The sequence below is a fragment of the Rattus rattus genome, chromosome X (genome assembly GCF_011064425.1).
Source record: "Rattus rattus isolate New Zealand chromosome X, Rrattus_CSIRO_v1, whole genome shotgun sequence".
Lineage (NCBI taxonomy): Eukaryota > Metazoa > Chordata > Mammalia > Rodentia > Muridae > Rattus > Rattus rattus.
Window position 1 is genome coordinate 37,940,986 of NC_046172.1, and position 25,473 is coordinate 37,966,458.

The window sequence follows — 25,473 nt, forward strand, 5'->3', positions numbered from 1 at the left end:
GTTTGCTGAATTAAATTCCTCGAGGTTGGCAGACAAAGATAATTTCCTTTTCAGTCATCAAACAGGTAAAACCTTTGGCTCCTTACTTTTTTTTCTGTCTTAGAACAGAAGAAACCATATGATAATTTGACATATCTACTCTTATGAGTATTGGAAATCGGGGAGAAATAGAACCAGATGAGACAAATACATCATTGATAAGAAAGGTTTTATCAGAAAGGTATACCTTACTTTAATATGAGGATTAGTCACTCTCCAATGAGAAGGAGAAAAAACAGTAGTGAATTCGAAACTTTCAGTGAAAGTTAATGGATGTTCCAGTTTGAGTAGAGACAACAACAAATTGTTATCCTAGTGCTGTGTCTGAAAATCCTTTTATTTTCTTTGTATCATATCTTAAAAGGTGACCAGCATCTGTTCCCATATGCTGCCAGAGGAAGCAACTCTGATGATGACTGGCACTAATCTATGAGGATAGTGGGATATCATTTGAGTTACTCTAATATTACCTTTTGATTCTGGCAGATTTGTTTGCTTTTTGGTAGGTCTCTTGGCTATCTCATTTCAGGTTCTTTAGTTACCCAAATAGTGTCTGGAATGGGTTTAGCTTCTGAAGAGTGGGTCTATGTCAAATTAGGACCTGTGGCCCTACTACCACAAAGTTCAACCCAACATATTTTTTCAGGTAGTACAGATTATAGGTCAAAGGATTTGTGCTGGGTTGGTGTTTATGTTTCTCTTTTGGTACCCTGCAAAGTACCTTCCTGCACTAAAGAGACTAGAATGTAGGGGTGAAGGATCCATTACATGTCAGCTCAACTTCTCCATGTTCAATGAGTTGTATGGGTATTGTCCTCCACAAAAGAGCCCCATTGTCAGGTTTCAGAGACCAGCTCTTTGTCTTAGCAATAGTCTAGTTATTTCAGGGATTTCCATGGGACCCTGTGCCCAACAAATCAATTCAATTTAACTCATCCTACTAGTGAAAGCCTCATTTGGTGACAAGAGATGGCCTGTTGTGACGTCGTATACTCCATTATTAACAGACCCCATTAGAATCACCTTCATATATTTTGGAAAAAAATTTCACCGCAGTAGATTCTCATATCATCTTTCAGATGCCCCTTAATTCCCATTCATTCCCCCAAATTCTTTCCCTCTACACTATATCTCCCCAACCAGATCCTCCCATTTCTATCCCCACCTTACCCCACTCTGCAAGTAAAATCTATTCTATTCCCCCTCCCATGGAGATCCATGTGTCTCCCCCAGTCCCTTTCTTTTTATCTAACCATTCTGGTTCTATGAATTGTAGCTTGGTTATTATGTGTTTAACTGCTAATATACACTTATATGTGAATACATACCATATTTATCTTTCTGGGTCTTGGTTACCTCATTCAGGATGATATTTTTTGTAGTTCTCTCTATTTGCCTGCAAGTTTCATGATGTCATTTTTTAACCACTAAGTAATAAATACTCCATTGTATAAATTTAGCACATTTTTGTTTTTTTAAATTTACTTTCTATCCCCCTTTTTTAATTTTCTCTCATACATGACATTCAGACTGCAGTTTCTGTTTTTCTCCACTCCCTAGTCTCCCCGTCCCTCATCCCCTTTCCCCCAGGTCCATGGTCCCTCCACCTCCCCTCAGAAAGCAAGCAGAAATCCCATGGACATCAACTAAATGCAGAATAACAAGCAACAATAAGACCAGGCCCATATTCTAACCTCAAAGCCAACAGAGGAGGAGGAAAAGCATCCTGATGGCAAACAAAAGAGTCAGAGAGAGCCTTGGCTTCTACTGTTACAAATCTCCCAAGAACACCAAGCTCTATAACAATAACAATATGTACAGAAGGCTTTGGTCAGATCCATGCAGGTTCCCTGAATTATGTAAGCCTGCTTGAGTCTCAGTCCATTGATTCTGTGGGTGATGTTTTTGTGGTGTTCTTGAACCCTCTGGCTCCTCCAATTCCTCCTCTCTCTTCTCCATAGGACTCCCTGAGCTCCACCTAGTATTTTGCTGAGGGACTCTACATCTGTTCCCATGGAGTTGATTTACACAATATGATAGTATGTAATTTTCCTTTATCTATTCTTCAGTTTTGGGACATATGGGTTCTTTCCAGGTTCTGAGTATTAGGAATGAACCCACTATGCACATGGTTGAGCAAGAGTCCTTGTGGTAAGATGAGTTTGTTTTATACCCAAGACTGGTATAGCTGTGGCTTGAGGTAAGTTGATTACCATCATTCTGAGGAACCCTCACATTCATTTCCATAGTAGTTGTACAAGTATGTGCTCCCACAAGCAATGGAAGAATGTTCCCTTTGATGCACATCCTCACCATCATGAGCTGTCACCTGTTATTGATCTTTGCCATTCTGAAATGTGTAAGATGGAATCTCAAAGTAGTTTTGATTGGCTTTCACTAATGGCTAAGGATGTTGAACATGTCTTTAAATGTTACTTGGGCATTTGAGATTCCTCTATTGTGAATTCTCAGTATGCTCCATTTTTAATTGAATTATTTGTTTTTTTTTTTTGATATGTAATTACCTGAGTTTCTTTTAATATTCTTTGGAGGTTTGGAGTTGGTTAAAAAGTCTTTTCCTAATCTGTAAACTGACACTTTGCCTGAATGATGTTGTCCTTTGCTCTACAGTAGCTTTGCAATTTCATCAGTATCATTTATTAATTGTAGATCTTAGTGCCTGCAGTTCAGGAAGTCATCTCCCAACCATACATGATTCAGAGAGAATCTAAATGGGATGTATCCATTAAATACCTATCCATAGAGCTCAGAGAATACCAGGGAAGAAGAACAGAAGTGTGTAAGGATCAGAACGGATGGAGGACACTAGGAGAATAAGGTCCACTGAAAGACTTAAGCAAGATGCATATGAACTCAGAGACAAAAACAGCTAACACATGGTCTACATGGATCTGTACCAGGTCCTCTACATATATATTATAGCTGTTAGCTTAGTGGGTTTTTTTGGGGGGGCGTGGGGGACTCCTGAGTATGAGAACAAGTGGATCTCTGACTCTTGTGCCGTCTCTGGGGACATGTTTTCTCCTGTTGGGATGCCAAATAAATAACTTTAATATGATAGTTTTATCTCATTTTATTTTATTTTATTTTGAGATGTTTGGTTGCTGTTTCTTAGAGACCTGCTCTTTTCTAATGAGAGAAAGAAAGTGAGTGTATCTAGAGGGAAGTAGTGGTGGGGGGTGAGAAAAAAACTAGAAGTAGAGAGAAGGGAAACTGTAATCATTAATTGTTGCATGAAAAAAAAACCCTAATTTCAATAAAGGAAATAAAAATGATGACCATCAAAGATGCAGTCATTGATCAACAAAGGCATTGGAACTGTACATGGGCCCAAGGTGAATACTTTTAGTGCAGACTAAAAATCCAAAAGTAGGCCCAGATAGAGAAGTTCCCCACAGAACTGTTGATACCAGGTACCATATGACAAGAGTTTTTAAAGCTTCCACAGAGGTATTGGTTGCTATTGCAGTGGAGACTGGGTCCTGCTTGCCACTATGAGACAGGAAAACTCAAGTGGACAGTGGGGAAGAACATGGACTTCTTGAAGGCAATGAAAGACACCTTGAGTCCCTTTAATTGCAGAGTAAGGGGACCAATTTCAGAAGATGATCCTAAATGTTATCTCACAAGTCAATTCACTACAGACAGCAGAGAAAAGTTTATCAGGGTTCAGGCAAGGTTGTAGATCTGCAGAATAAGCTCATAATGTCTTATTTCTTATGAATTTGTCCCTCTGCCTGCATAAACATATTAACAAACATTTGGTGACTAGCAAGCAGTGGTGGAGCATGGCTTTAATTTCAGCACTTTGGAGACAGATGTTTATTTGTACATGTCTATACATATGACATGAATGCATTAGTTCATATAAGCCAAGTCTACAATTTATGTTGACTTTTGAATGGCCAAGAATATCAAATACCAGCTTTATTAACAAAGAAAGAAGAATTGGCTTATTATAGAAGGTATTCAGAATTATTAAAATGTATACTAGTTAGGAGCTTGAAATGGTGTAAGAACAGATACAGGCAAACTATGGGAAGGCATGAACAAAGCTTGCAATAGATTCTATTCCAGAGCCTGAAGAAAGATCCAACTCAACTAACATTTTCGTTTTCATATTTTAAAATTTTTTTGATATCTAAATTCTGGAACTCTAAGGAAAAACATTCATGTGGCTTCAGTAATCTATGTATGTATTTATGTATGTATGTATGTATATATATATGTATATATATATATATGTATGTATGTATGTATGTATCTTTGCTTTATTTTCTTTTTTCTCTGTGCAACCTTGGCTGTCCTGAAACTTGCTCTGTGTACCAGAATGGCCTTGAACTCACAAAGGCCTGCCTGCCTCTGCCTACCAAGTCTTGAAATTAAAGACCTGCTCCACCACTAGCTGCTAGTCACCAAATATTTGACAATATTTTTATGTAGGCAGAGGAAACCAATTCATAGGAAATAAAAGTATGTGAAAATAATAGATAAAATTTCTAAGGAATGAAGAAATCAGTGAAGTTCTAAATAGAGGAATATTTTGTTGACAGGTAGACTATTTAATTTTAATTCCCCTCAGGTTCGATTGTAAAAATACTGGAGTCATTTCATCACAAACACATTTAAGAGTATATTAGTATATTTAGTTTTAAACACCAGATTTTTATAGTAATGTGGATGTTATATTTTATTTAACTTTATTTTTATTTTGTTTGCTGTCCCCAAGTGTTTACATATTGATTCTATGCTTTCGGGACTTCTCATTATTAACTATTTCTCAGGAATATATTTTCTTCATATAAACTTATACATATAAATATACAAATTATATTAATGTGTTTTTCAAACATAACACATTTCATTTGTTTGCTAGTTTATTAAGAATAAATATAATATTAACTAGAAAGATAATCTGCAATGCAGTATTTCCATGTTATGTATTATATTTCATATAGCTTTTCATAGATATCCTTTTCTGATTTGTTTACATACCTTTTAAACATGAATAAATAATGGTTGCTTGGTTTTGTTAACATATTTTTTTTTTTTTTTTTTTTCTTTTTTTTTTCGACAGACCGAATCCCAGGGCCCCTTCGCGCCTAGGCGCTCTACCGCTGAGCTAAATCCCCAGCCCCTTAACATATTTTTCTTAATGTGGCATTATATCCTATTAATGTAAGTATAAATTTTTAGATTAAATAATATAAAATTTAGGTTTTGAATTGACCTGTAAAGATTTATGTGTTGTAAAGTAGTTTTCAATCGTGATTCTAATCAAAAGTATTCTCAAATAACAATATATTGATTTTAAAGATATCACCAGATTAAATTTGGTATGGTCTAACTTGTTTATTGAACATTCTAGAAATCTGTAACATTTGTCCTGTAGTCAGTTCTTTAGTAATTTAAATATAAGGTACATAATTGTTCTAGAGTTCTTACACTTGTTCTGCCCTATTTGATTTTATATTTTATATATTTATAATTCAATTTTATCCTAAGGTATTGTTTCAGCAACAATAAATTTGTGTGCAGATTTTAAAGAAAAATAATGTTTAAATGCCCTTCAATACATTAATAGATTTTAGTATAATGTCTGCAAATAAATTCTATTTGAGTTTAATGATAGTGTGGATTTTTCTAATTCATATTATCTTTGCCTACTCTATTTTCTATTAATTCCCTATATTCATAAAATGTTCAATGTAAATATTTGATAGCACATGTCTTTAGCCACTATTAAATCTTAATACAAAAATTTTAAATAATTCTATACAATATATGAGTGTCATGGGTTTTTGTTTTGTTTTCATTCCTTTGATGTTTAGATGTATTTAATTTTTTGTATAAATTTATACTCAAAAATTAATTTATGGCTATATGCTTGGACCCCTAATGACCAGAAAAATGGCAGCAAATTTTTTGAAAACTGAACTGAGAGGTAATATAGACTACCATATGGGTAATGTGAACCAAATTTAGGTATTCTGCAAGCAAAACAAGTGCTCTTAACCACTGAACTATCTCTCCAGTGCCTAAAACATCTTTACTATAAATTGATTAGCTTATGAATTATTTTTCTACTTCAATTCATAAATGTCTAATTAAATTGTTAATTTCCTTAAATTTATATTTCATCTTTATTCTGATAAATCCTTTATTAAATAATATTTGATACTAAATTTATAGATTCTCTGACATCTAGATGATAACTAGATCTTTTCAAAAAGAAGAATGAACTAGTTATGGTACCCATCACTCATGACAGTACATAGAATGTCTTATATATTGAGGTTTTTGTGCTCACTCTTACAATAAATTGAGCTTTATGTGTTTCAATTTTCACTGCTGTGTGTAGAAATTATTTTCTTACCTTAATTCCCATTTCTTATTTACATTAATTAACTAATTAATTATTTTTCATAACATCCCCATTGCAGTCCCCACTCCCTCCCCAGTCTACCCCTTCCATGTGTCCCTGCCCACCTCTGCCTGACCTCTGAGAAGGGGGAGATCCTCCATCAGTACCAACCCACTTGCCACATCAAGTCACTGCAGGACTAGGCACATCCTCTCCCACTGATGCCAGACAAGATAGCACAATTAGAGGAACAGGATCTGTATATAGTGAACACAGTCAGGGTAAGCCTCCACTCCAGTTGTTGGGGAACCCACATGAAAACCAAGCTGCAAGTCTACTACATATATGCTGGGTTCTAGGTCTAGCCCATCCTCACTCTTTGGCGGTTCCATCTCTAAGAACCCCCAAGGGTCCACTTTAGTTGATTTTGTAGGCTTCTTGTGAAGTCCCTATCCCTTCCACATAATAAAAGTGTATTATGTTAGGTTGCAATTTACTTTTTCTAATATGTCAATTATAATAATTAGAAAAATAATTAAAATATAAAAATATGAAATGTCATGATGTTCATTGAAGTCTGGGGGTAAAAATATATGTATATTGCTAATCCTATTTTTCAAAACTAAACTTAGAAATAGCCCAGGGTGATAGGAAAAAGAAAACAAGTTAATGGAATGAATAATAAAGAGAGAAAATACTAAATGCAATGATGATCATCTACATATGGGAAATCACTAGCAAAAATGACCATACCTCATAAAATCATTATCTCAGTCTTCGACCTGTACAAAGTATGTTTATAATAAAGTTTACACAAAGGAGTAAATATGGAAGATGAAAAGAATGAATAAATATATCAGTATATTTTGTAGATGATACTCCACCACTAACATGGTACATGTCTACCTATTTATTCTACTATCCCTTCTCAAATTGTGGCCAAAGTTGACAATACAATTTCTGAAGCAATAGAGTAGTCAAAACTTTGTTAGAAGGGAGAAGCTGCATTTCCCATGAATCTCTACCTATAAGATTAAAAAAATTAAAGGCACAATGAAGAATCATTAAAAGAATGAACTAAAGATTATTACCATTATCAAAGAAAGACATATAAAGAAATCTGACAGTGACTTACCATGGCTGTGTCTCCTTTGTAAACTACTACAGAGTGACTCTTGAGTCCAAACATCCTTTCAGATATACTTGTACCAGGGGCCAATCCCAGCCTAACAGAAATAAAATCCTAGGGCTTTTCAGAAGCCCATGTGATAAGGCAGAAGAAAAGGAACATCTCTGTTAGGGAACCCAGGAGCATGCGTACTAATGTTGCTGCAAACCGGATGTGACGTTACGAAGTGTGACTACCGAAGCTGGTATACAGAAAAGTTGAAAAAAGAAGAGTTAGTCTCAGGTACTGATTGTTAAAAATATGATTCTAAATAAGGGTATAGGGGGTTATACCACACTGAACAGAGACCTTCAAGGCACAGATGAGACTTTCGCTTTTGCCATTAGACCTCATCCAGCCTTCTTTGGCCTGGGATAAAATACAAATTTAGAGGTGTGCTTTGACTTGGAGATCTTGCTTCAAACAAAGGACGTATCCTTAGAAAGCACCTTTGGAGGAAATATTAAGGAATCTGCTTTTGCATGGTAATAGTGTAGCCAGGACAGTGTTTGGGGAAGGATGCACTGTGAGAAAACGGAGGCCTTAGTCAGATGAAATCAGTAATGGGTGCAACTAAGGGAGAATAGGAGGTTTAATGATTATAGAAGTCAAGATACTGCCCCAAGTGAATAGTTTGTGTTATGTCTGCTGGAAGTAGCCACAATATACTCTGATTCGATTTGTTCAGTATACTTAATGTCTCAAAACGACATTTTAGTGTTTGTTGTTTTTAAAACAGATTTATTTAGCCAGGTGGTAGTGGCAAGTGCCTTTAATCACAGCACTTGAGCAGATGCAGGTGAGTTCAAGACTAGCCTCCTGTCCAGACTGAGTTCCAGGATAGCCTAGTTGTTCCAAAGAGAAACCCTGTCTCTCGAAACAAAAACAAAAACTAACCAAACAAAACAAAAACAAGTCAAAAAATCTTAATTATGTGTACTTTTTTGTGTGTGTGTTTTGTTTATGTGTACTTTTATATGCATGGATGTCATATATATATATGAATATATATATATATGAATATATGTATATATGAATATGTGTGTAGTTACCAGCAAATACCAAAAGAGATGTCAGATATGGAAATAGAGCTACATAGGCATTTTGCTCACAAACTCTATAGGTGCTAGGAAAAAACTACTCATTAACCACTGAATCATCACTCCAACATAGCTTTCCAGAGTTTATTAGAGAATTATGGTCTTTGAGGGAGGTGTTGAATGTTGTTTTTTAAAAATTTGTTTAACATTTATTGCTAGATATAATATGATTAGGTCAAATTTACCTCCCATTACCCAAACAAACACTTAATTCTGCCCACATCTCTGTCACCACTTTTCCCTCCCAACTTCCTGTTTTCCATTCTTTAAACTTTCCCATTTACCACTCCTCATTCTCTTTCAAATCCCTGGCCTCTCTTTTTGTTAATTACACAAAATATATATATATATATATATATATATATATATATATATATGCATATAATATATATATATATATGCATTCCAAAACATATAATCTACTTAATCTCTGTGTTACTTGGTTTGTATGTTTTCAGCACTTACAGATTAGAATTGGAAAACCAATTAATACACTGTTCCCTGGGGAAGAGGATTTCTCTTGCACAGCATTCCTTTATCACCTTAAGTTCTTTGTGAAATGGTGGGGCCTCATAGGCTTTTCTTCACTCACTTCTGTATGTCTTTTGGTGTCATCCTTATTCAGCTCATGTTGAGCAGTCATGTTGGTGAGAATTATGGCTCTCTGACATTAGTAGGAGATAAAATCCTACAGAAAACTCTCTGATCCTCTAACTCTTAGAGTCTTTTTTCCCCTCCTCCACAATGCTCCCTAAGCTTTAGGTGCAGGAGTGTTTATAGATGTTTATATTGTCACTAAGTGCCACACCTCTGCATTTTCAATGGTTGGAGTTTTCTGTATTGTTGTTTTCCATATATTGGAAAAATAAGTGTCCTTGTTAATGCATGAAGATAACACTTAAACTCTGTGTACAAGGACAAATGTTAAAATTGTTCTTAGTAATTATGCTAGCTTAGTAAACAAGTAGTTGTATGTTCTCTTCCAATATTGATGACTTCACTATCACTGGGGAATTTTCTAGGTTTTCAGGCCTGGCTTTCCTCTTGTTAGGTGGGCCTTAAGTTAATTAGAGAGCTGTTGGCTAGTGTAAAGTATATGTGCCACTACTGACCCTTTAGGGGTATCATTTTGTGCTGATTGTGGTTCATAGGCATCATAGCAGGGTAGGACTATTGCTTACCCTTCCCTTTGGATAATTGCATGGGGCCTTCTGGCAATATGAAAACTAGTCCTCAGGTCTATTCTAGCTATGACATTGCTGGGTCCTTGTGAAGTGCATTGTGTCTTAAACAATAGGAACTTACTTTATACCTCTACCCTCAAACTTCTTGTAACATAGCACCTCTCCATCATTTTAATAGTCAAAGTTCATGCTCCCCATGTGTGTATGAGTGTTGGACAATCTACTGAAATATGGATATGGTCTCTCAGGACCTACTTCCCTGAAGAAAACTGATTTTTCCATCTCTAGTTAGCAATAGTTAGCAATAATTCTTCAAATAGTGATAGGTTCCTTAGGGCTTTTTCGCTGTTTGGTTGGTTGGTTGGTTGGTTGGTTGGTTGGTTTTGTTTTTGATAGGTTCCTACCTTGTAGTCTGGGATTGCCTATATTTGGCTTCTGTAGACCAACTTGGTAGTCTTGAACATAAGAGAGTCATTCTATCTCTGCCTATTAGAATTTTTCTATTCCTTTTCTTCAAAGTTCTCTGAGGCTTGGGTTTATTGATTATGGTGTAAATGTATCAGTTGGAGCTAGACACCACACTATGAATTGTTTTGGGCCATTGTTTTTGTATGAATGTATTTTGGCCAATTAAGGATTTCTCTGATTTTCTCTTGTAAAATGAAGGAAAGTGGTACAATTACCTGTGGAGATAAGCATAGACGGACTGCAGTTGAGAATTTTAGTGGTTTAGGAAAGTGACACTAGTAAGAATACCAAGGAAGAAAAGCAATTAATCTTCTAGGGTCCATACCCTCACCAGCTATGGGTAGTTGTCAAGCTTTATGATACCAGTTATAAATTCCCTCCTTTTGAGCAGTCTTTTGTCCTATTAGTTTGCTATTGACTACTGCCAAAATATGTCACTATTGCACCCCTTTAGATATAGCTTGTGATGCTGGTCATTGTTGAAGTTCCTAGAATTTACAGCTACATAGAACTATTCAATTGCTTTTATCCTTTGGCACCTGGCACTGTACCTTTGGATAACATGAGAACTAGTCCTCAAGTAGGAGGCTTATAGATCAGATGCTGCTCAATTCCTCCATATTGTACATCTAAATTGTGTAGTGTTTTTAGCAATAAGGATTTACTTTCTAGTACTAGCAGACAAAAAGGAGAAATGAGAATAATATTGTTTTAGAATCTCATAGACCTCCTTCACCTAAATTCACAGAGAGGTTTTACATGCACAGTACTAGGGTTCAGATAGTATGTGGCTCTTAGAGTGATTGTTATCTGCATTATATGTCACAAAACAGAGCATGGTCTGTAAGGTAATTTGTGACTCTTGGAGTAACCATTTTCAACCTAACAGCATAATTTTATTCAAATTTGTGTGTGTGTGTGTGTGTGTGTGTTTTAAGTTACCATAAAATAATGATTCCCTGTGTAATTTTCCTTTTTTCCTCTTAATGTTTTTTCTCACTTCTTTCCTCTCTCCCTCTGTATTGCCTTTTTCTTCTCCCTTACCAGATAAAATTACTGCCCTATTTTCCCATTATTCCTTTATAATACCTCTGTGTGGCATTTTATTAATGGTTAATTGATATAGCATGTCTCATACCATTTTAAGTAGTATTATTCCTGGAGCAGACCTAACTCATTCCCTATTCTGTTACTATGAAGAGACACCATAAACAAGGCAACTCTTATAAAAGAAAATATTTCTTTAGGGCTGACTCACAGTATGGCATATTTATCATCATAGCAAGAAGCCTCTACTGCTTCACAAGAATAGTAGTTGAGAGCTACATCCTGAAGCATAGGCAGAAAGAGATTATGGGCTTGAAATGAGCTTTTGAAACTTCAAAGGCCACTCCCAGAGACACACTTCCATCAATATGGAACTGTATATTCAAATATATGAACCTATAGATAGGTACCATTTTTATTTAAACCTCCATGTTCTGCTGCCCTATCGTTTTATAGCCATATCATAATACAAAATGCATTTTTAGGACAAGGGCAAATGTATTCACATTTGTTGTCAAAATATCACAAGAGTGGTTTGTTTCAAGGCACTTAGTAATGTTTTCTCCTTTGCAACATCTTGAGCCAGGCTATCATAATCTACCTTGGTCTAAGCATCTCTGTCTCCATGCTTCTACTAATATGATCCATTAAGCTCCCTTTAAAACATTCAACTGCTTTTCTAATCCAAAGACCCAAAGTCCACATTCTACCAACAAGCAGCATGGTCAAGCCTGTCATAGCAATACTCCATTCCCTAGTACCACCTTATGACTTAGTCACTATTCTGTTGTGAAGAAACAGTATGACCCAGTCAGTCCTCTAAGAGAAAGTATTTACTTTGAGGCTTGCTTAAAGTTTCTGAGGTTTAATCCATTATGATCATGGTGGGAAGCATGGCTTCATGAAGGCAAATGCTGGAGCAGTAGCTGAGAGTTACATCCTGATCCATAGTCAGAGAGAGACTATGAGTTTGTCATGAGCTGTTGAAATCTTGAAATCCATCCATCCCTAATGACACGTTTCCTCTAACAAGTACACACCTTCTAATCATTTCAAATAATGCCACTCCCTGGTGACTAAGCATTGAAATACATTAACCTGTGTGGGACATTGTGATTAAGACCATCAAAAGGCCAGAAGTAGGAAGCCAATAAGCAGTATTTCTCCTTGGTTTCTGCTTTAGTTCCTGCCTCCAGATAGCTGCCTTAAGTTCATACTTTGACTTCCTTCAGTGATGTACTTTAACCTGCATGATGAAATAAACCCTTTCCTCCTAAATTGCCTTTGGTCAGTATTTTATTACAGCATTCAAGAAGCAAACTGGGACAACTATTTCATGATATTTATTTGGAATGATACACTATAATGAGATTATAAGTTCTAGACTTAAGACCATAGGCCATGTGAATATTCAAGGAAACTCTCTTTGAAAGATATAAATCCACATGAACTACATTCTCAAAAAGAAATGCTTATCAAGGTACTTTTCTTTGGCTATTTGCTTAACCCTAGAAGAACTCTGGAAGGAGCATCTACAAAGAACATGCTTTATACCATAACTTTCTTTCTTCTTTTTCAGTGAGCTGTTGCCTTTGATTGGAAGCACTAGAACCAGACAATTAAGAGGGAAGACACCAAGGTGCTTTCCAAATTTAAGGTAAGTACTCTAAGTTAGCATTTAAAGACTTAACCACTTTAGAACACAGGTGGCCTTGCAATATGCACCTATAATGTTAGAACTTAGATACTGGAACACACATATGAAGGATGCCTTTTTATATTCTTTTTGTTCCTTAATGCATGAGCAGTTAATTTTAAAGAAAATAACAAGACTAGCAACAGCAAAGAGCCTTCTGCTTACTAAGTGATTGTAGGCATTGAATAAAAATTGAGGAAGTTAATTTGTTATAGTTAGTAACTTCACATGCTTCATTCTGGTCTTCAAATTTTGAATTGTTTTTTTAGGTACTAAAACAATATTCTTTATTTAGATTCTCTATGGGTATCACAAAGCTGGTTTAAATATTGAAACTAATTCTTGTAGAACTGTGTAGTAATTTTAAACATCAGAAAAACATAGTCACGGTTGTTCCTTTAAATTACATGGAGATTCGTGCTATTATTATTATCACTATGTATTCTCTTCTAATCTTTTTTATTGGTTCTTTTTTATTTACATTTCAAATTTTATTCCATTTCCCAGTTTCCAATACATTAGCTGCCTATCCCATCCTCCTCCCCTTTCTTCTATCCGGGTGCCCTCCTCCGCAGCCACACCCCCTTCCTGCCCCGCCCCCACCATGACAATACCCTACACTGGGGGTTCCAGCCTTGGCAGGACCAAGGGCTTTTCCTACCATTGGTGCCCAACAAGGCCATCCTCTGCTACAAATGCAGCTGGAGCTGTAGGTCTGTCCATGTGTAGTCTTTGGGAAGTGGTTTAGTCCCTGGGAGCTCTGGTTGGTTGGTATTATTGTTCTTATGCGGTGGCAAACCCCTTCAGCTCCTTCAATCCTTTCTCTAATTCCTCCAATGGGGACCCCAGTCTCAGTTCAGTGGTTTGCTGCGACCATTCACCTCTGTATTTCTCACACTCTGCCTGAGCCTCTCAGGAGACATTTATATCAGGCTCTTGTCAGCATGCACTTCTTGACTTTATTAATACACACACACACACACACACACACACCACACACACACACACACACACACACACACACACCACCCAGGCTCTGAATGGCTATTCTTCCAGTCACTGCTCCAAACTTTGTCTCCATATCTCCACCTATGAATATTGTTCTTCCTTGTTTTAAGAAGGACTTAAGCATCTGCCCTTTGGTTGTTCTTCTTCTTGAGTTTCATATGGTCTGTGGATTTTATCTTGGGTAATGAGAGATTTGGGGCTAATACCCACTTATCAGTGAGGGCATACCATATGTGTTTTTTGTGATTGGGTTACGTCATGCAGGATGATTTTTTTTTTTAATTCCATTCAATTGCCTAAGAATTTCAAGAAGTCATTGTTTTTGATAGCTGAGTAGTACTCCACTGTGTAGCTGTACCACATTTTCTGCATCCATTTCTGAAGGAAATCTGGGTTCTTTCCAGCTTCTGGCTATTATCAATATGGCTGCTATGAACATAGTAGAGCAAGACTCTTCGTTGTTTGTTGGAGCAACTTTTGGGGATATGACCAGGAGAGGTATAGCTGGGTCCTCAGTTAGGACAATGTCCAATTTTCTGAGGAACTTCCAGACTGATTTCAGAGTGGTTGTACCAGTCTGCAATCCCACCAACAATGGAGGAGTGTTCCTCTTTTTCCATATCCTTGTCAACATCTGTTGTCACCTGAGTTTTTGATCCTAGCCATTCTGACTGTCGTAAGGTGGAATCTCAGGATTGTTTTGATTTGCAATTCCCTGATGATTAACGGTGTTGAATATTTCTTTGGATGCTTCTCAGTCATTTGATGTTCCTCAGCTATGAGTTCTTTGTCTCTATACTCCATTTTAGGGTCATTTAGCTCTCTGGAGTCTAATTTTTTGAGGTCTTTATATATTTTGGATATTATCCCTCTATCAGATGTAGGATTGGTAAAGATCTTTTCCCAATCTATTGGTTGCCGTTTTGTCCTATTGACAGTGTCCTTCACCTTACAGAAGCTTTGCAGTTTTATGAGGTCCTATATGTTGATTCTTGAGCTTACATCATAAACCTTTTTCTTTTTTTTTTTGGAAATTTTCCCCAGTGTCCATGTGCTAGAGGCTCTTTCCCACTTTTTCTTCTATTAGTTTGAGTGTATCTGGTTTTGTGTGGAGGTCCTTGATCCACTTGGACTTAAGCTTTGTACGAGGCAATAAAAGTAAGTTGATTTGCATTTTTCTACATGCTGACCTCCAGTTGAACCAGCACCATTTGTTGAAAATGCTATCTTTTTTACATTGCATGGTTTTAACTCCTTTGTCAAAGATCAAGTGACCATACGTATGTGGGTTCATTTCTGGGTCTTGAATTCTATTCCCCTGATCTACCTGCCTATCTCTGTACTAATACCATAGAGTTTTTCTAACTATTACTCTGTAATACTGCTTGAAGTCAGGGATGGTGATTCCTTCAGGAGTTCTTTTATTGTTAGGGATATTTTTCACTATACTAGGTTTTTATTATTCCAAATGAATTGGCAAATTGCTCGTTCTAACTTTATGAAGAATTGACTTGGAATTTTCATGAGGATTGCATTGAATCTATAGTTTGCTTTTGGCAAAATGGCCATTTTTACTATATTAATCCTGCCAATCCATGAGCATGGGAGGTCTTTCCACTTTCTGAGATCTTCTTCAATTTCTTTCTTCGGGGACTTGAAGTTCTTGATATATATAGATCTTTTACTTGCTTGCTCATATAGAGTTATTTTGTTATTTGGGACTATTGGGAAAGGTGCCATTTCCCTAATTTCTTTCTCAACCTGTTTATCCTTTGAGTAGAGGAAGGCTAGTGATTTGTTTGAGTTAAGTTTATACCCAGCCACTTTGTTGAAGTTGTTTATAAGGCTTAGTAGTTCTCTGGTGGAACTTTTGGGGTCACTTAAGTATAATATCATATCATCTGCAAATAGTGTTATTTTGACGTCTTCCTTTCCAGTTTGTATCCCTTTGACCTCCTTTTGTTGTCTGCTCTGGCTAGGACTTTGAGAACTATATTGAATGAGTAGGGAGAGAGTAGACAGCGTTTTCTAGTCCAGGATTTTTGTGTGATTGATTCAAGTTTCTCTGCATTTAGGTAGGTGTTGGCTCCTGGTTTGCTGTATATTTCTTTTACTATGTTAAGTTATTGGCCTTGAATTCCTGATTGTTCCAAGACTTTTAACATGAAAGGGTGTTGAATTTTGTCAAATTCTTTCTCAGCATCTAATGAGATGATCATTTTTTTGAGTTTGTTTACATAGGGGATTACATTGATGGATTTCCATATATTGAACCACCCTGGATCCCTGGGATGAAGCCTACTATATCATGATGTATGATCTTTTTGATGTGTTATTGGATTCCATTTTTGAGAACTTTACTGAATATTGTGTCAATATTCTTAAGGGAAATTGGTCTGAAGTTCTCTTTCTTTGTTGGGTCTTTATGTGGTTTAGGGATAAGCATAATTGTAGCTTTTTAGAAGGAATTGGGTGGTGTTCATTCCATTTCTATTTTGTGGAATAGTTTGGACAGTACTGGTATGAGGTTTTCAATGATGTAGTATTCTGCACTAAGCCCATCTGATCTTGGGATTTTTGTTTGTTGGGAGACTTTTAATAACTACTTCTTTTTTTTAAGAATTATAGAATTGCTTAGGTGATTTATCTGATCCTGATTTAACTTTGGTACCTGGTATTGGTCTAGAAAATTGGCCATTTCATCCAGATATTCCAGGTGTGTTGAGAATAGACTTTTAGTAGGATATGATGACTTTTTAAATTTCCTCAGATTCTGATGTTATGTTTCCCTCTTCATTTCTGATTTTGTTAATTTGCATACGTTCTCTCTGGCCTCTGGTTAGTCTAGCTAAGGATTAATCTATCTTGTTGATTTTCTCAAAGAACCAGCTCCAGGTTTTGTTGATTCTTTTTTGTTTCTACTTGGATGATTTCAGCCATGAGTTTGATTATTTCCTGCCTTCTACTCCTATTGGGTGCATTTGCTTCTTTTTGTTCTATAGCTTTTAGGTGTGCTGTCAAGCTGCTAATATATCTCTCTCCAGTTTCTTTTTGGAGGCATTCAGATCTATTAGTTTTCCTCTCCATACTGCTTTCACCTTGTCCCGTAAATTTGCGTATGTTGTGCCTTCATTTTCATTAATTTCTAAAAAGTCTTTAATTTCTTTCTTTATTTCTTCCTTGACCAATTTATCATTGAGGAGAGCATTGTTCAACTTCTGTGTGTATGTGGGCTTTCTGTCATTTATGTTGTCATTGAAGACCAGCCTTGTCCATAGTGATCTGATAGGATGCATGGGATTATTTTAATCTTCTTCCATCTGTTGAAGCCTGTTTTGTGGCTGATTATATGGTCAGTTTTAGAGAAGATACCATGAGAAGAAGGTATATTCTTTTGTTTTAGGATGAAATGTTCTTTAAATATCTGTTGAATCCATTTGGTTCATAACTTCTCTTAGTTTCTCTACATCTCTGTTTAGTTTCTGTTTCCATGATCTGTCCATTGATGAGAGTGGGGTGTTGAAATCTCCTACTATTACTGTGTAAGGTACAATGTGTGCTTTGAGCTATGGTAAGATTTCTTTTATGAATGTAGGTGATCTTGCATTTGGATCATAGATATTCAGGATTGAGAGTTCATATTGGTGGATTTTTACTTTGATGAATATGAATTATCCTTCCTTATCTTTTTTGATAACTTTAGCTTGAGAAATTCATTTTATTCAATATTAGAATGTCTTGTTTCTTGGGACCATTTGCTTGGAAAATTGTTTTCCAGCCTTTTATTCTGAGGTAGTGTCCATCTTTCTCACTGATGTGTGTTTCATGTATGCAGGAAAATGCTGGGTCCTCTTTACATATCAATTCTTTAGTCTATGTCTTATTATTGGGGAATTGAGTCCATTGATGTTAAGAGATATTAAGGAACAGTCATTGTTATTTCCTGTTATTTTTGTTGTTAGAGGTAGAATTAGGTTTGTGTATCTCTTCTTTTGGTTTATTGCAAGGAGATAACTTTTTTATTCTTTTTCTAGGGTGTATTTTTTCTCTGTGTGGTAAAGTTTTCCACTTATTATACTTTGTAGGACTGGATTTTTGGAGAGATATTGTGTAAATTTGGTTTTATCATGGAATCCCTTGGATTCTCTACTTATGTTAATTGAGAGTTTCGCTGGATATAGTAGCCTGTGCTGGCATTTGTGTTCTCTTAGTGTCTGTATGACATCTGCCCAGGATCTTCTGGCTATCATAGTCTCTGGTGTAGTTCTGATAGTTCTGTATAAAGATACATTACTTGACCTTTTCCCTTATTGCTTTTAATATTCTTTCTTTATTTTGTGCATTTGGAGTTTTGACTATTATGTGATAGGAGAAATTTCATTTCTGGTCCAATCTATTTGGTGTTCTGTAGGCTTCTTTTATGTTTAAGGGCATTAATTTCTTTAAGTTAGGGATGTTTTCTTGTATAATTTTGTTGAAGGTATTTACAGGCCCTTTATATTGGGAGTCTTTACTCTCTTCTATACCTATTTTCCTTAGTTTTAATTTTCTCATTGTGTCCTGGATTTCCTGGATGTTTTGGGTTAAGATCGTTTTGCATTTTACATTACCTTTGACTGGTGCATCGATGTTTTCTATGGTATCTTATCCCCCTGAGATTTTCTTGTCTATCTCTTGTACTCTGTTGGTGATGCTTGCTTCTATGTCTCCTGATCTCTTTCCTAGGTTTTCTATCCCCAGGGTTGTCTCCCCTTGTGATTTCTTTATTGTTTGTATTTCCATTTTTAGATTCTGGATGGTTTTGTTCAATCTCTTTACCTGTTTGTGTTTTCCTGTAATTCTTTAAGGGATTTTTGTGTTTCCTCTTTCAGGGCTTCTACTTGTTTACCTGTATTGTCCTGTATTTTTAAGGGAATTATTTATGTCTTTGTTAAAGTCCTGCATCATCCCCATAAAATGCAATTTTAAATTGAAAATTTTCTTTTCTAGTGTGTTTGGATTTCCAATATTTGTTTTTGTGGGAGAACTGGGCTCTGATGATGCCAAGTAGTCTTGATTTCTATTGCTTAGGTACCTGTGCTTGCTTCTTGCCATCAGGTTGTCTCTGTTGTTAGCTTGTCTTGCTGTCTCTGACAGTGGCTTGACCCTCCTGTAAGCCTGTGGTTCAACACTCCTAGTAGACCTACTTTCTTTCGGCCAGATCTAGGAGCCTGATAACTACTCCTGGGCTTATGTATCATGAAGCCTATCGGCAGGTCATTTAGAGGAGAAGAGTTGGTCTTACCTCTGCTCCTGGTGAATGGCTTTAGGCTCTTGGTCCAGGCAGAAACCTGAAGGGTTCTGCCACTGACTGCTCCTATCTTCCTGTATTCAGAGGGTACTAGGCAGGTTCCTCTTGGGTCAGGAATGTGTGCAGAAGTGGCAGTCTCCCCTGAACTCTCAAGATTGTCTGCCCTTCTCAGAGTCCAGGTCTCTCGCCCATGGGATTTGGGTACAGAGCCAAATTTTGATTTCTTGAACAAATGATACTTGGAATTTCATTACTCTCTTTTCATTTTCCTGACTCAGAAATTAATATATTTGTTCGAGTGGCAGTCTCAGGCTAAGATGGAGATTTATAGACAAGCACTACTAGGAATCTAGACTGAAACACAGATTAGACTAAGGCTTTTACTCATAGGAGAGAAGAGTCCAAAGAAAACTAATAATATTGTCAAGATGTTAGGTTTTGATAAGAGTTCATCTTCTTCCTAACTGGAGGTTTAAGAGGAAAGGTTTGTTGTCACAGATACATGTCACATCAGGTAGCATAAAATGTTCTAAACTGCCAAAATCGAAGGCTGGACCCTGAAAGAAATCTGAGAGAACTACCCTTCCAAGTGCATAGATATCCAAGAGATGGCATACTCTGTTGGTAAGCTGGGTTTTGCCAGAGATATTTCTTATACACCTAGCCACAGTTGTCTGAGGACAGGAAAACTGATTGATTTGGGTACAGAGCCAAATTTTGATTTCTTGAACAAATGATACTTGGAATTTCATTACTCTCTTTTCATTTTCCTGACTCAGAAATTAATATATTTGTTCAAATGGCAGGGAATTGAACTGATAGCTATCACAATGTAGAAAGTATAGCTCAATCAGTATTCCAAATAAAACCTTTTACTAAGGGCCCAATGGTATCAGAATATCTGGATTAACATAGCACTGCATAGTTTCACGACATGCCCAAGGAGATTCTGGGTAAGACTGCCAGAGTGTGATATATAGTGATTCCTTTTTCCTGTTGATTGAAGATATGGTAATAAAAATTTTGTTCTAAGAAAATTATATCATATCCCAGACACTTCCAATGGAAAAAGAAAGGACAGTTACTGAGGCAGATAGATACCCAAAAATGAGTAATGTCTCACTGTTGTAACAAATTGTAGTAAGGAAAAACTTAGACAAATTGAATGGCTTTAAGTTCCTCCTTTGTATTCATAAGGACACAGTATTTGGTATGATAGAACAGTAGTTCAACAAAAGCATGGGGTCTCAAATATTATCAAGAGATTAATACTCTGTTTATTCCTGTAGATAACTCAAATCAGATAGTCAAAGTCAGAACAGCTCACGTTATATACTGGGATGTAAGAGAGTCAGTAGTCAACTTTTTGACATAGATAAACGTCCCAATGAAGAAGACAAACCTGCTATTTGGTTCTAAGTTAGGCCCCTATGCATTGAGGAGATCACCACTAAAACACACACACACACACACACACACACACACACACACACACACACAGAGAGAGAGAGAGAGAGAGAGAGAAAGAGAGAGAGAGAGAGAGAGAGAGAGAGAGAGAGAGAGAGAGAGAGAGAGAGAGAGAGAGAGAGACCATGAAAATCTGTGGTCTTTAGTTCCTGCCTTTGGCCTAGAGGATTTTCTAATAAGCAGGGGCCTTACAGTTTTGGTCTTGGGAAGATTTTTTTTTTATTCTTTGAAATTTACATAGAATTTTGATCATATTCACCCCCTTTCCCCAACTTCTCCTAGATCCAACCTCCTTCCATCCCTACCCCACTTGTTTTGTCTTGTTTAACCTATTAAGTACTCTTTGTACTTTCCATGTAGTTTTGAGTATGTGTGGCCATCTACCAGATTATGGTCAACCTACCAAGTGTTATAACCTTAAAGAAAATTTAATTTCCCCATATTAGCAGCTATCTGTCTAGTTCCTCACCTACAAATAGAATTTCATACATACCTTTATTGGGGAAAGGTTTTATTTTGGAAAAGACTTATGGCTTAAGCCTGTCATATTTCATGTTGATTAAACTTGTAGAGATTATAGAACTTGTTTTTTTTTTCATTTAAAAAAGGAGTGAGTACTACAAAGCCAAATATGTGTCTACTCTGCACTCTGATAATTTCATGTTGGGTTGGCTAGCACTCAGCAGGTCTTTTCTTTTCCCATATCATGACTTCCCTGTAAACCTTTATAACATAATTTTCACAAGTCTGCTGGAAGTAGATTTTTTATTATATATTTCTTTACTTACATTTCAAAGGTTATTCCCCTTCCTGGTTTCCTGTCCATAAGCCCCATTCCTCCCTCCCCTTCCCCATACAGGTATTCCCTTATATATCCCCCTCATTGCCTCCCCCATATTCCCCTGCACTGGGGGTCCAACCTTGGCAAGACCAAGGGGTTTCCCTTCCACTGGTGCCCCAACAAGGCTATTCTCTGCTACATATGAGGTTGGAGCCCTGGGTCAGTTCATGTATAGTCCTTTGGCAGTGGTTTAGTCCCTGGAAGCTCTGGTTGCTTGGCATTGTTGTTTTTATGGGATGGCAAGCTCCTTCAACTCTTTCAATAATTCCTCTAATTCCCCTCCAAGGGGGTCCTGTTCTCAATTAGCTGGTTTCCTGCTAGCATTGACCTCTGTAGTGGACATGCTCTGGATGTGTACCTCAGGAGAGATCTATATCCGGTGCATTTTTTAGCTTCATCAATCTTATCTAGTTGTGGATATATATATATATATATATATATATATATATATATATATATATATATATATATATATATATATATATATAGGCCACATGTGTGTCAGGCTCTGAATGGCCATTTCTTGAGTCACTACTCTAAACTTTGCTTCCATATCCCTCCTATGAATATATTTCCCCCTTTTTCTCCCATTTTATTAAATTGGGTATTTCTTATTTACATTACAATTGTTATTACCTTTCCCGGTTTCCAGGCAAACATCCCCATAACCCCTCCCCCTTCCTTTCTATATGGGTGTTCCTCCCCATCCTCCTCCCATTACTGCCCTCCCCACAACAATTCTGTTTACTGGGGGTTCAGTCTTGGCAGGACCAAAGGCTTCCCCTTCCACTGGTGCTCTTACTAGGCTATTCATTGCTACCTATGAGGTTGGAGCCCAGGGTCAATCCATATATAGTGTTTAGGTAGTGGCTTAGTACCTGAAAGCTCTGGTTGGTTGACATTGCTTTCATATGGGGTCTCAAGCCCCTCCAAGCTCTTCCAGTCCTTTTTCTGATTCCTTCAACAGGGGTCCCGTTCTCAGTTCAGTGGTTTGCTGCTGGCATTTGCCTATGTATTTGCCATATTCTGGCTGTGTCTCTCAGGAGAGATCTACATCCAGTTCCTGTCAGCCTGCACTTCTTTGCTTCATCTGTCTTATCTAGTTTGGTGACTGTATATGTAGGGGCCACATGTGGGGCAGACTCTGATTGGGCGTTCCTTCTGCCACTGTTCTAAACTTTGCCTCCCTATTCCCTCCCAAGGGCATTTTTGTTCCCCTTTTAAAGAAGGAGTGAAGCATTCATATTTTGGTCATCCTTCTTGAGTTTCATGTGTTCTGTGCATCTAGGGTAATTCGAGCATTTGGGATAATATCCACTTATCAATGAGTACATACCATGTGTGATTTTCTGTGATTGGGTTACCTCACTCAGGATACTTTCCAGTTCCATCCATTTGCCTATGAATTTCATAAAGTCATTGTTTTCGATTTCCATTGTGTAGATGTACCACATTTTCTGTATCCATTCCTCTGTTGAAGGGCATCTGGGTTCTTTCCAGCTTCTGGCTATTATAAATAAGGCTGCTATGAACATAGTGGGGCATGTGTCTTTGTTATATGTTGGAGCATCTTTTGGGTGTATGCCCAAGAGAGGTATAGCTGGGTCCTCAGGTAGTTCAATGTCCAATTTTCTGAGGAACCTCCAGACTGATTTCCAGAATGGTTGTATCAGTCTGCAATCCCACCAACAATGGAGGAATGTTCCCCTTTCTCCACATCCTCGCCAGCATCTGCTGTCGATGGAGTTTTTTATTTTAGCCATTCTCACTGGTGTGAGGTGGAATCTCAGGGTTGTTTTGGTTTGCATTTCCCTTATGACTAAAGATGTTGAACATTTCTTTAGGTGCTTCTCAGCCATAAGGTGGAAGTAGTTTTATCATCATAACTAGATGTTATTTTACTAGCTGATTACCCCTCACATCCTCCCTTTCTCTTTCAAAGAGTGATTCCTCATTGCTGCCTTCTTGTCTACTCAGTCACCATGTCTCAGAAGAATCCAGAATGTGCAGCTGACCACGACCGTACCCGTGAAGAGATGCAGAACCTACAGGTTGCACCAGCCTCCAGCGATGTTGAGGAGCCATGTTCCTCATCTCATCTTATGGCTAGTAGTCTGAAGGGCCATACCAGTGAAGAGACCCAGGTCCCCGAGGACATGGAGGAACCATGTTCCTCCTCTCAACTTCTTATTGCTAGCAACCAGGAAGATCCTGCATATGAGACACCCAGTACTTCTAGGGGTCTTCAGCATCCCTATGTCTCTTCAAGTGAGTCTGCCGAGGGTCTTGATAACAAAGGAATGCAGGGTAACTCAGTCATTCCACCAGATCAGCCAGATTTACCTGTGATGACCATAGATGGGAAAGTTAATTTCTTGGTGAATTATATGCTGTACAAATATCAGGTGAAAGAGATGATGAGCATGAACGATATAATGACACTCATTGTCAGAGAAGATGAACAGCATTTTCATGAAATCCTCATGAGAGCTTCTGAGCGCATGGAAATGGTCTTTGGGCTTGAAGTGAGGGAAGTAGATCCTGTCAACCATTTCTATGCTCTCTTTATCAAATTAGGTCTCACCTATGATGGGATGAGAACTGATGAGTATAGCTTTCCTAAGACTGGTCTCCTGATACTCATCCTGGGTGTAGTCTTCATGAAGGGCAACCGTGCAACTGAAGAGGAGATTTGGGAAGTGTTAAATCCAATGGGAATCTATGCTGGAATGAATCATTTCATCTTTGGAGACCCCAGAGAGCTGCTAACTGATGAGTTTGTGAGGGAGCAATACCTGGCATACCAGCCAATAGCCAATAGTGATCCCATACAGTATGAATATGTGTGGGGGCCACGGGCTAAAGCTGAAACTAGTAAGATGAAAGTGTTAGAGTTTGTGGCCAAGGTTCACGGGTCAGACCCTACTGTGTTCCCTTCTCAGTATGAAGAGGCTCTGATAGAAGAAGAAGAGAGAACCCTTGCCATGATTTTAGAACAAGCTGGCGGCTCGAGTTCTGCTTCTGGTGAAAGTTCTAGTGACATGGGCAGCAATGTCCCTCACATCTAGTACAATCAGACATAAATTACTTCTGTATAGTTTGCACAGAATTTTTAGAGTTAAAGGGGATATTTAGAGAAGGGAGAGTCTTATCTGCATAGTTCTAATTTGTATAAGTACCATGCTATTTTTCTTTCATTGTTTACCCTTTATATTTGAATGTAATTGTACTTAAAAGCATTGTTGTTTAGTCTCAAAATCTCCACTTAATTCCATTCATAAATTAATAATAAGAGCTTTGTCATGACATAAAACTAATTGGGAAATAATACTATCTATCTGTGCATTATCTAGAGTAGTAAAATATGCATTTTCTAAGATTCTAAATTTTAAACAACTTTGTTCTAATTATGTTCTTTGTACCTTTCCATTTTTAGTAAAATTGCATGCTTTATGTGGAGTTGTTTACTTTATAGTTGCCAAGGCTAATAAAATTCAAGAAACTTTACCTCAATGTGAGCTCTCTTTTATTACCCAAACTTTATTTGGACATTTATTATTTTTCAACGATTATTTTACTTTACCTAGGGTTCTAGATTATACAACCTGTAGTCTGTTTTCTTACAAATGTGTTGATTATGGTAGTATATCTTCTAATAAGTTAAAGACAAATGAAACATACTATTTACAGGTAAATCAATCCTTATGATCCTGTTAAGTGTAAATGTCCTGAAGATGAAAAATACAGCTAAGGTAATGTGAATACCCTCAGAGTTTTAAT

At 37.1% G+C, this 25,473-nt stretch overlaps 1 protein-coding gene across 1 annotated transcript; it reads left to right on the top strand.

The window, feature by feature from the left end:
• Positions 1–25,206, top strand: LOC116888878 (melanoma-associated antigen B16). The gene is made up of 3 exons (XM_032890144.1): positions 1–65; positions 12,971–13,048; positions 23,671–25,206. The coding sequence occupies exon 3, from the start codon at positions 23,676–23,678 to the stop codon at positions 24,759–24,761; it is 1,086 nt and encodes a 361-aa protein (XP_032746035.1). The 5' UTR covers positions 1–65; positions 12,971–13,048; positions 23,671–23,675; the 3' UTR covers positions 24,762–25,206.
• The last annotated feature ends 267 nt before the right edge of the window (positions 25,207–25,473 follow it).